The 11,603-nt window shown below is 40.4% G+C and overlaps 1 protein-coding gene across 2 annotated transcripts in view; it reads left to right on the top strand.

Moving 5' to 3' along the window:
* The first annotated feature begins 779 nt into the window (after positions 1–779).
* PBX3 (PBX homeobox 3) overlaps positions 780–11,603 on the top strand; it is a 225,853-nt gene continuing 215,029 nt past the window's right edge. For both annotated transcript variants that reach the window (XM_010587625.3, XM_003407730.3), the window contains exons 1-2: positions 780–1,032; positions 1,967–2,040. In XM_010587625.3, coding sequence (XP_010585927.2) covers positions 833–1,032; positions 1,967–2,040 — 274 coding nt within the window. In that variant the 5' untranslated portion in view covers positions 780–832. The remainder of the gene's footprint in view (positions 1,033–1,966; positions 2,041–11,603) is intronic.

Genomic DNA, 11,603 nt, shown 5'->3' with positions numbered 1-11,603 from the left:
GCTCACCCCCACCCCTCCCCCCGGGCGCCGGGGCCGCAGTGAGTGAGTGGCACTGGCAGCCTGTCAATCCCTCAGCCGAGCGGCCTTCGAGCCCGGTCCGCGGCGGCTGCTGGCTGGGTGCGCGGCTCCGGCTGTGGCGGCGGCGACTTCTCCCGCCTCATCAATCTGCTGCTGGTCCGGCGCGCGGCCCGCCGGGGCCCTCCATCGGGCTCCGCGCCCCCTCTGCGCCAGCCCGCCAGCTCCCAAACTTTCCTCCTCCGCCCCCCTCGCTCCCTTCGGCCAGCCCGCCGGCCTCCTCCTCCGCCGCCGCCCGCCGCCGCCGCTCCCTTCCCCGGGGCCGCCGGGGCTCGGATCCCGCCCGGCCGAGGTGGCGGAGGCGGCGGCGGCGGCGGCGGCTGAGGGCGGGGAGTGCGCAGGCTGGCGCGGGGGCCGGCGGGCGTCCCGGCAACTCGGCCGGCGCTGAGGAGCAAGTTGCGCGGGGCCGCCCGGCGGGGCGCGCGGCGGCGAGGAGGCGGCGCGGCGGCCGTGTGAGGGCAGCGGACGCCGCTGCCTCCACCTCCGCCACCGCCGCGGAGCCCGGCGCTTCCGCCCGCCGCTTTTCTCCAGCCTCGGCGGCGGCGGAAGCCAGAGCCGGGCGCCCGTCCGCGCCGCCTCAGCCGCGGGCCCCGCCGGCCGGGCCGCCCCCTCCCCGCGCGGGCGGGGAGCGCGCGGCCGCCTCCCCCTCCCCCTCCCCTTCTTTCTTCTCCTCCCTCGTCGTCGCTGCCGCCGCCGCCGCCGCCTCAGCCTTCGCCTCAGCCGCCGCCGCCGCCCGCTCCCGCCCGCGCGCGGCGGGATGGACGATCAATCCAGGATGCTGCAGACTCTGGCCGGGGTGAACCTGCCCGGGCACTCGGTGCAGGGGGGCATGGCCCTGCCACCTCCCCCGCACGGTCACGAAGGGGCGGACGGCGACGGCAGGAAGCAGGACATCGGCGACATCCTTCACCAGATCATGACCATCACCGACCAGAGCCTGGACGAGGCGCAAGCAAAGTTGGTGTCGTCTCATTAAGCATCTTTTGTGTGTGCGCGGGAGCCAGGCCCGCGGCCGAGTCGGGGCCGGGGTGGCGCCGGGGGCACGGGCCTGAGCCCCCGGCGGGGAACTTTCTCCGAATACCGGCCGCCCGCCCTGGCCTTGGGGACTTGCCCGCGCCCCTCGACGCAGGCGGGAGTCGGGAAAGTTGCACTTGAGGTGTGGGACGGCCCCGGTGCCGCGCAGCGTTTCTGCTGTACTTTCCTGCCGTGTCCGGCCCTCTGGCAGCCCGGCCCCCTCCCACAGGTTTAAACCTCCCGCCAGGACCCCAGTGCACGCTGCCCCGAGAGGGGCCGCGGCCGCGCTTCACGGAAGTGCAACTTTCTCCCCCGGCCCAGAGTCCCGGCGCCGGAGCTCCCCTTGGCCACCGGACGACCTCGCTGTGCCGGCGCTGCCCCAGCCCCGGCGCTGGGCGCTGGGCGCCTCCCCGGCGGGGTGGGGTGCCGGCGGCCAAGTTTTCGGGGAAGGGAGGGCCGCTCCGCAAACTTTGTGGAGCTGTCACCCGTTCGCTGTCGGCATTCGGCCGGCAGGTCGGCGCGGCGGCCGCTCCCCCTGCGGAGGGCGGGCGCGGGAGCCTCTCGGCGGCCGTCCTCACCCCCGGGTCGCTGTCGCTGCCCCGGTATCAAGGCTCCCCGCGCGGGTTTGCGCCCTGCGGTTACCGAGGCTGCTGCCTGCCCGGCAGATGGGTCGCGCTTCGTTCTGGCTGGAGCTTTCGCCGGAGCTTCCCGGCTGTCGCTAACTAGTCAACTTGAGTTTCTGTAGACTTCCCATCGTTCTAAAGAGCCTTCCAAAATAGGGGACCGGAATTAAATCTTGGGTCTAACTTAAAGGAAGGCGCCATATTATTCCATAGGTGATGCTAATACCTTTGTGTTTTGCTGTTTTGTTTTTTAGGAAACACGCTCTGAACTGTCACAGAATGAAACCCGCGCTCTTCAGCGTCCTGTGTGAGATCAAAGAGAAAACAGGTAAGGCGCTGCGCCCCTGCTGTGGTCTTGGAGACCCCCGAGGTGAGGTCGGAGCTACTCCTTCCACTCTCCAGTTGAGAGCTGCTGCTTTTGGGCACCGCCATCTTTGATCATTCTCTCCTTCCCACCTCCAGATCTTAAGAAAAAACTGCAATAAATCTGGAGTCGATTTCTCAATTTCGCTTCTGGTGTAAAATGAAGTGTAGATGCGTACCGGTCGCCGTTCCCAGGCGGCCGCCCCTGGCTGCAGGCGGGGAGGGGTCCTGAGCGCCAGCAGCCCTCTCCCGCTCCTTTCGCCTTGTTTGTGTGTCAGTTTTTAAAAGGAGCAACGGGAGACTGGATGCCAGGGACCGAGTCCCTGGGAGAAGCATCGTCGGAACTTTGTTCTACTTAGACAGTCTTAAGCTTCACCTCCACAGATAGAAGAATGGATGCAATTGAACAGACCCCAAATAGCATGTTTGAATTAGTGTTTTAGGTGGGAAGAATACTTTTAAGAAGTGAGGAAGGATAACAGTGTGTCTAGGCATATACATTGTGTTGCATCGGTTATACTTTTATTAAATTTTACGATTGAAGTTATTGTATTTGTGCAGGTACTTAATATATATTATAAAGTAGAAAAATGTCCGCGGGTACAGGTTAAACAATTTCCCAAATGTTCAAGGCAGGGGATAGATGAGAAAACAGGTTTTGCAGAAGTGCTGGAATGAAAAACTACAAGTACATACTAGGCAAATTTTTTTTGGCAATTCACTTCAATTTAATTTTCTTGTTAGACTTTCTTAATCTGAATATATTTTAATCTTGCGGTGGTAGTACCAGCTCGAATGGAGGAAGAGATTTAATTTAGATTTTTGGTATGTGTTTGGCATTATATAGCAAATACGTGCACTAAATAAGCTTTACTGTTGAATTAATTTCTCTGTGTGTGTTGGATATACAGTATTTTAAAAGTTGCCATATTTTAAGTTGAGCCAAAGAAGAGAAAGTTAAAGTCCAGGATATAGTAATATCCAAGTGATGCTATTTAAAATATGATTGTGTTTAAATTAAGTGTACATATAATAGCACAATGCGTATAATTGTTAGGTTGATAGGCGAGCTGCTCTCCTTTTAAACAGATTTTTTACTCCATAATACTGTTCTGATACAGTAAATCAAGAAAAAATGATGAGTTATTGCTGTTAAAATATATGCTATAACCATAATAGCAAATACTAAGAGAGCCTAAAGAATATTTTTCTTGCTTTTTATTCACATAGTGTATGTGATTTCTTAAGATCGAGTGATTCTTTTAAAAGGTATTTTACATTTTGAAAACCAAGGGCATTTTAAATTATTAATTTTTTTAGGGTTGATTTTTAATTATCTTGCATTGTGATTTAAAACAGATAATTTTTACCTGACTATAAAATAAGATAAAGAAAAAAAAGATATCAAGCATTAAATCTTGAGGATTCTTAGTTTAGAAGCCTAAATGTGTGTAATTTTCTGTAAATTATGTTGCTTAATGTCCAAGGGTTTTCTTGCTATCAGGGCTCCACTTCAGTTTCTGCTGACAGTTAAGCACTGGGGTATTGACTATGTTGTGAATATTAAGATTGATTCAACTTTATACAGCGTTATGGTACTAGGGAGAGGGGATTGATACTCCTGCTCCATTCTTGTGATTTGTATTTAGTTTTTTGCCTTTTTTAAGTTTTGGCCTAGCCAGCTTGGGAACCACACTTCAGCAAACTGCTTTTCTTGTTTAGACATTTAGCAGCAGGCTGAGTTCAATTAGGAAGCATAAGTCCTCTAGTTGCTTATTTGCACAGGACTTAGTTACACCATTCTGAATGGAAAGTATAGTCAGCCCCATGTCAAAGGTGAGTTACGAAAAAGAAACAAGTCTTTTCAGAGTCTGGGATTACTGGCAAGGAGAGTTTTGGTAGGGTTATTGCTATTTAAGAAGCAAGAAGTAGCTGACAAAGGAAATTTTTGTGTTTTGAAAATTGTTTCTGAGGCTTTCAGTGATAACTTGTAAATTAGATCCTCGTTTTGTGCTTTGGCCAGCAGATCCAACTTTGTAGGTTATCTCTTTTGTAAAAAGCCAACAGACGACAAAGAGTGAAGGCAGCTGTCTGAGCAGAGGCATCTTCCTGCCAGCCCTCTCTAAGCTTGAGAGGGATGGGGTTTAAGTACTGAGTGATTGATGGGGGGTGAAGCTCTTTCTCTTCCGTCCTTTCTCCCCTACTACTGACAGCTTCACCTTACCCTCCAAAACTAGTCTTAGAAGGAGAGCGGGACACGGGACTCAGAATCCTTGATTTGAAATAAAACAGCTGTGTAGACATTAGTGTCACCAAAGCAAAGAAAATGGGGCAGTAAATTCAAGGGCCCACCACCCCATCTCCTCCCACAGTCATGCTTTGAAACATTATGAACTTATAAACATTGCTGAATATGTGTATATTGCATAATGCTTTTTCTTTAGATTGTTTTGTTTAATCTAATAATATAGTATCCAAAGATTAGTTCTCCATAATCTAGAGAAAGTTCACCTAGTCGTTTGTAACAGAAACCAGGAACATTATGTGATGACTCTATTCTGCATACTGGAGGGGTGGGGGGCTGATGAGTGGGGATAGGGGAACTGTCATGTCAGTGGATAGTGTCATTTCAATTGTGCTTCTTCTAAAAAGTAAGACAAAATCATTTTTAAATAAAATTCTGTGTATTTGTAGATCTGCCAGAGATTTCTGATCAGGCAGTGAACACTGCCAGTTCTGATGACATGAGGAATTTAGTTTGGAAAACACCCCCCCTCCAATTATGAAAAGGTATTTTCCCTTTCTGACAGATAAATGGATATATTACAATTATATTATTTTCTCATTCTAAGGTAGGGAAAGTGTACTTTTACTGTAAGAAGATGCTTGCGTTTTCTTGAAAAAAAATTTTTTTTTTGGTAAAATTTATCATACCATTCTTTTTGGGCATAAGTGTTTTTTCTCATTGTTGGATTGTGTGATACATGTATTTTGAAAGCAACCACAAAGTTAAAGTCTTTGAAATCAAGATATTTGTTCATTTTAAACTATGTAAGCAACACATAATGACATAATTGTTGATATGTTAAGATTTTTCTCCTGTTTTTTTTAGCTATATTTTGTCTTCTATCTCTTACTAAATATTCCTAATGCCACAAGATCTGCTCATCTGCATACTTCTTTTGGTGTGTCCCCTTGAATCTTCTTGGCCACCTTAGTCTTGATTGTTGAAGTGCTTTTCTTTGTGAAGTATTCCATCCTCATAAATCTCCCTTCTTCCCAGAGCCATTAATTATGGGAGTTTGAATGAAAGAGGAAAGGGTTCTTTTTCAAGGAAAAAAAAAAAAAATTAAATTAAAAAATTTTGACAAAAATTCACCATTTTACTGTATAATCTGGATCATATTTTTGTGAAAGAAATTGTGTATTTTAATAAAAAAAATCAACACAACCTATTCGTTTTTAAACTGTAGGTTAAAATACTCCATGTTGATAGCTGCCAACCAAACTGTGATTTATTGCCACCACAAACCCTAAATAGCATTCATTTACTAGTAATGTCTAATGGCATACGTGATGGTTTGCCAGATTTGTGGCCTTTGTGAGGCTTATAAGCAGGACTGACTTGGGAAGATCATAAAACTTAATGAACTTCTCTACTGCAGGAGGTGTCCGCAGGGGAAGAGAAAGGCCTGCTTGGCTGGTTGGGCTGGTTGAAGTATTTTTTATATTTAAGGAGAAGAAGAAAATGACTATTAAAAATGTCTTACTTTTAAAGGAATCCTCCCTAGAAAGAGTCATAAGAATTTTAGATATCTAAGCTAGATCATGGTGTTTTTTTTGGTTTAAGCTAGATGAAGAATGTATCTTACAAGTGAGTTTTTATAGGCATTTTAGTATATGATGTGAGATTAAACCTTTTATTTTTACAGCCATAAGCGTAACTAGCGTTCAAAGGGACAGGATACTACTCTCAGTCAACATCTCTCTATTTATGACTCCAAAGGTTTAGAAACTCATTGGAGTCTTCTTTTTCTGGGCCATCTGCCATTCTGTGCTTTTCTTTCATGCTTCAATGTAAAAATTTGTTTCATTTTTCTATGTATAGTCCATGTAATTCTTTTACTTCTTAATGTATAAAACCGAATTCTTCCATCGAGTGAAAATTTAACAAGAAGGGTGAGAATTGTTATACAAAAGAAGAATTGTTATATGTGGGTCTAAATGTTAACCTATATATTGCATTCATACTATTAAGTTGCTCTTGAAATATTTCTAATATAATTATCATAATTTGTTCTAAAGTTTTAAAAACAGATATGCTGTTCTATACATGATTCATTTTCGTATTTTAATAAACTTGTTTTCTAGTTTTAAAAAACTTTTTATTATGGACAACTTAAAACATAATAAATACGTTTAGAGAGAAGAGAACCTTGAGCCCCCGTGAACTCATTGCCTAGCTTCAACAATTAGCAACACTTGACTAACCTTGTTTTCTCTGTAACCCCCACTCTTCTAAGATTGTTTTGAATCAAATTTTAATGGACCTTTAATGCTTTAAATTTTATATAAATTTTAGAGAGACATTATGGCCTGTTTCAATTAAAAATATCAACTGATTAAACAGGAAAAAATACAAAGTCAGTGAATCTTGGAAATGTCATAAACTGTATTGTTTTTCTGTAAAATTTTCCTTAAAGCAGTTATTAAAAATATTTTTCTTTTGTTTAATTAAATTTTCTTTTATTTTTATAGATCTGTATAACTTATTAGAGCTTTTGTAGGAAGTTTTGAGGAAGGATGTAAAGGAGAGGTGTTTTTTAAACTTTTCTTTATGCCTTGTTTCCTTCTCTCCCATCCTTGTAAGATAATACATGCAATGTATTCATAGAAAACGTGGGGGAAAAAAAATCTCGCTGCCATAATTGTTTAGAACTTCATGGCCTTGTAAATATTATCTTGAAAATGTGGGGCTGTTTTTCAGCCTTTTTTCTTTTTTCCCTTCCCAATAAAAATATATTGAATCCTCTTGTCAATACTAACTTGATCTGCGCAAATAGTTCATGCCGCAATTTTAGCGAACTTCATTTTATTACAGATTTGTATAGTTTTGGTGTTTTTTATTTGCAACTTCACTGTATTATTTTATTATATTAATTTACCTAATTTTATTCTCAATCTGAAGTATATTAATACAGTGGTGAAGGAGGCCCTGACTTGTTGAAAGAGTACATTGGTTCTTCGGCTTTCATAAATACACCTGCATATATTTTTCATACTACGATGATTTTCCTTTTAATTACTTCGGCTTATACTTTTAGATTTCAGTTTATAAATTTTGTAAAAAGCTACTTCCAAGGCAAATTGAAATTTAACATCTTAGCTGGATAATTTATATTTTGATACTTCATAGTTTTGCTTGGTATTGAATGAAGTTACATGAAGAGTGGCTATAAAGAATTGAAATCCCATTTCATGACCCACACCCTAAATCAGTCATCGCTATTTTATACTGATATCATAAAGTATCTCTTCAGAAGAAATACTTAACACATCACCAATACATCAAGTTAAATAAGGATTTAGACTATTTTCCTCTTATTCATATATGTGTGAACGTCTTTAGATATTTATTATTTCAGTATTGACACTATAAGAATAATGTTTTATTTGTTTTCTCAGCAGGCTTGTATTTTAGCCATTTATCAGTGTGATCAGCATGATTTAGGTAGTAACTAACAAAGCTTGCACCCCCTCCATGTTGACCTTTTCAAGCATTTGTTCTACTTCAGTAGGCCATTTAGTTTTTAAGTATGAAGAATAAATAATTTACATTATTATTTAGTATAAATTGATCAGTTTTTCAGACCTGTCTATCAGAGATTTTTACAAAGTTATGGAAGCTGATCAAACAAAGGCATTGCTGTCAGAGCTAGGTGGTAGTGTTATATTTAGCAAATTAATTAATTAATGCTTGAAGGGGCCACTGGAAAAAAATACCATCTTTTTATGCCTTCAGACACAGAAGATTAGGAAATAAATTTCATTAATCTTCAATGCTTGATTCTAATTATTCCCTTTGTAGGCAGAATAGCAACTGGAATCCCGTCTTTATTTTTCTTTTCATAGACGTAATCTATACACATAATATGTTTAGTTTTTGATTGTAACTGTTGTTTGCTTTGGCATTAAATTTTGAGTGTATTATCTAGCAAAAAAAAATTGGTGTGATAGAATGTGTTAAATCAAACTGGCATAGCATCTCTTTTTTTGAGGGGGGCTAACTATAAAAAAACTAAAAAAAAAAACATGATGGTAATTGATTCAGAACTAAAGGAGTTGAAAGTAAAAGTGATTATGGGTAAAAATAATTGTTAAAAGTTTTGTACTTCTTGTTTTCTTTTAATTTAAGTGCTTTAAAAATGTTAAGCAGTTTTGAACAATAACCCTTTTTGTGTGATCATATCAATGAGGAGTTGGTATACAACGTAATCCTTTTAATACTGGTGATTCTACACAATGTTTAAACCATTATTTGGGAGACTCAACATATGTTATAGCAAATGATGTTTTGTTTTATGTGATACATCGGTTTTCAAAGCATATTTCTTAGGCATCAGTCCAGCAGGTGGCTTTTTACATTAACAAATTCATAAATTTTAAAATCCCATAAAATTTTATTTCGAATTCAAATTAACTAATTGAGAATGTCAACATTTCCACTGTCTCTATATTAACATTTATAATAGAACAAATGGTTGCATATAGAAATTATCTGCAACATAATCTAAATTAAGATTCTAAACAGGCATTACAGATGCTGGTAACTTTGGCAATTATCATTTTGTTTGGTGAACAGTAGTAAAACAGTGTGTGATAAAAGTGTTTAGAGAGAGAGGATAAATAAATTGAACAGCTTTGCAATGCAAAGTGGTTTGTGGTGTTTTTGAGGATTTCTTGGCTCTCTCTTAACTGCTATTGTGAGCCTGGAGCAGATTTCCCCATTGCTAATGCCCTAGAAGTATTAATTCACTTTGATATGCTAATTAGAGGGCATTATGCAAGAAATGAGATTAAGTGGCAGCATGAAGCCATTTGCCTGTCAGTAAATTGAGAGCTTTAGCATCAGGAGGAGCTTTGTTTTTTTTTTTTTTTTTCTTTTTTCTTGGTTTCTCTTAGTTTTGCATATAAATAAAATTGATTGAAAGGTCCAGAGAAACTTCTAGAATATTGGTAGTTTTTTCCCTCCTATGATTATTTAAATATAATGTTAAAGACTTTTTCTTAATATTAATTGATCTAATTTGAGATACTGAATGTAAAGTTTTCACTGTATTCTCTGTATATGAAAATAATCTAAGATATACTAGTCTTTTTTTCTCCAAAGCATAATTTTAACAACACGCCTATCAAACTGTTTTCAGAAGTGTAAACTGTGTGTGTGTGTGTGTTTGTCCATCAATGTCTTCACTAAATTAAACTTCACAAGAACATATTCTTTACTAAGGAAGAAAGGAGAAAGTTGTTGAATTGGGCTTCAGGAAATTATATTAAATGAGCGTTAAGATTCTGACTTGAATCCATAACAGCTGGAACAATCAAAATCAGTGGTTAAACTCTGTCTGGCCTTTATACAACCTGTGGAACTTACATTTCAGCAGGTATCTGATATTTTTTTAATCTGATTTTTAAATTTTTTTATCTGATATATATGATTACCATATTATTTTCATATTGAAGATGAAGTTTCAAACTTGATTCTGATTTTGCTGACTTTTGTAGTTTAAGCTAGGCCTTTGATATTCTCTCTATAAATCCACTTTGTGATTTTCTGTATTTTGTGGGAAAATACATAAATGAATACTAGAATGGGAGTGGGGAAGCTGTGGAGCACAGAACTTCCCTGGGCCTATGAAAAGATTAAGGTTTCCTCTAACTCAGAACTTCTACTTGTATAAACCATTGCTAGAGGTAGAATTGTGGCTTCCTACCTTAACTATAATCCCGGAGTGTGATTAGATAGGGTAGACAGTTTGGGTTAGACATTCATATTGGGCCTAGGCTCTAGTGTTTGAATTCCACGGCTGTAGTTGTGACTCTCGACCTAGTAATCAGTAACTTCTCTTCAGAACCATGTGGGTTATTTAGTTCACAGCTGCCATGCATGCATACTACCGAGGCTGGCATTTCCTTGGTGTGCATGTGTGGTGCCAGTTAATGTTAATGGGAGGTAGGAATGTGCGCACACAGAGGAGGATGAGAGTTTCTCTTGAGACAAAAGCCCTGATTACATTTGCTAGTGAAGAGGACTTAGTGTACCTACACATTAGCAGCTTTTCTCAATGAAAACTCGGTTATTTTAGATGCTCATTTTCTTTTTAGACTCCCCGAACTACTTAAATCAATGAATCTTCATTAGACTCTCATTACTTGCAAAATTTCATTTAAAGCATATGAAGTTATTTTTAATTGAAATGGGAACAAAAAGCTTTTGAAATTGCATGTTATTATTATTTTTAAAGAGAAGGTTTCTCCAGGTGTTCAGATGTACTAACTCTTGCAAATAGAAATTTATAGTGGGATTACTGGGGAGAGACTCCTGAAGTATTTGTTTGGCATTTGATGGGAGGAAATCATTGCATTAAAAAAAAAAAAAAAAAGAAGTGGCAAGCTTATGTAGCCAGGTTACTGAAATGAGAAAGAATTGACTTAGATTGTCTCATATGTCTCTTAGTCCTTTTTTTTTTTCTTCCCTTTAAAAAAAAAAAAAGGAACTAAGGATGAAAGTAGTTGGAATTCATAGTCAGATATATCATTTTCAACTTGGAAAAGGAACTAGAGCAGGAAATTGATTTTATATTTATTATGAAAGCAAGAACTCTGCCACCAACTGACAGACATCCAAGTTTTAGTTTTGTGATAATTGTTCACAGACATTACTCTGCAGTTGGCCCAGATTATTTATAATGTTGATTGGAAGTGTTGGTCCATTAAAAGGTATGTGTATAATGATTACCTTTAATTAAACCAAGTAACATTGGAATATTTTATTTTTCTTTTACATTGGATCTTGGGTCTAGGATTAATTGTCAGTACTGGTAAGAACAAGCTACAGTAGGTTGTACAATGATTTCTCTGGCTTCATGGATGTATTTATTACCTTTTTGAACAAATTATACTAACATCAAAAGTTGTGTTTGAAGTGATTGTGTGCTAGATAAGGCGATACATTATAGCAACGGTTGGGTTTATGGAGCTTTATGTAGAGGTTTTTTCAGAAATTACAGCACAGTGCTGTCACTATAAAACCCAGTGATACAGTTGGTAATAACATACAGTGAAAATATTTTTAGATTTTCATTTGTTATTCAAATAAGTGAGAACCCTCAAGTTTTTTCCGTCGTATTTCTTTGTTGGAATCAGTAGAGGAAAAATGAAGGAAATTTTAAAAATGTGTATGGAGTTTGACTTGTCTGAATTTCCTTTCTTACTACTTGTTAGAGCAATGATGTGATATTGAGGATA

This window comes from Loxodonta africana, chromosome 9 (assembly GCF_030014295.1).
Source record: "Loxodonta africana isolate mLoxAfr1 chromosome 9, mLoxAfr1.hap2, whole genome shotgun sequence".
In the NCBI taxonomy this organism is placed as follows: Eukaryota; Metazoa; Chordata; class Mammalia; order Proboscidea; family Elephantidae; genus Loxodonta; species Loxodonta africana.
The sequence above is the reverse complement of the archived record's forward strand: the minus strand, read 5'-3'. Positions and strand labels throughout refer to the sequence as shown.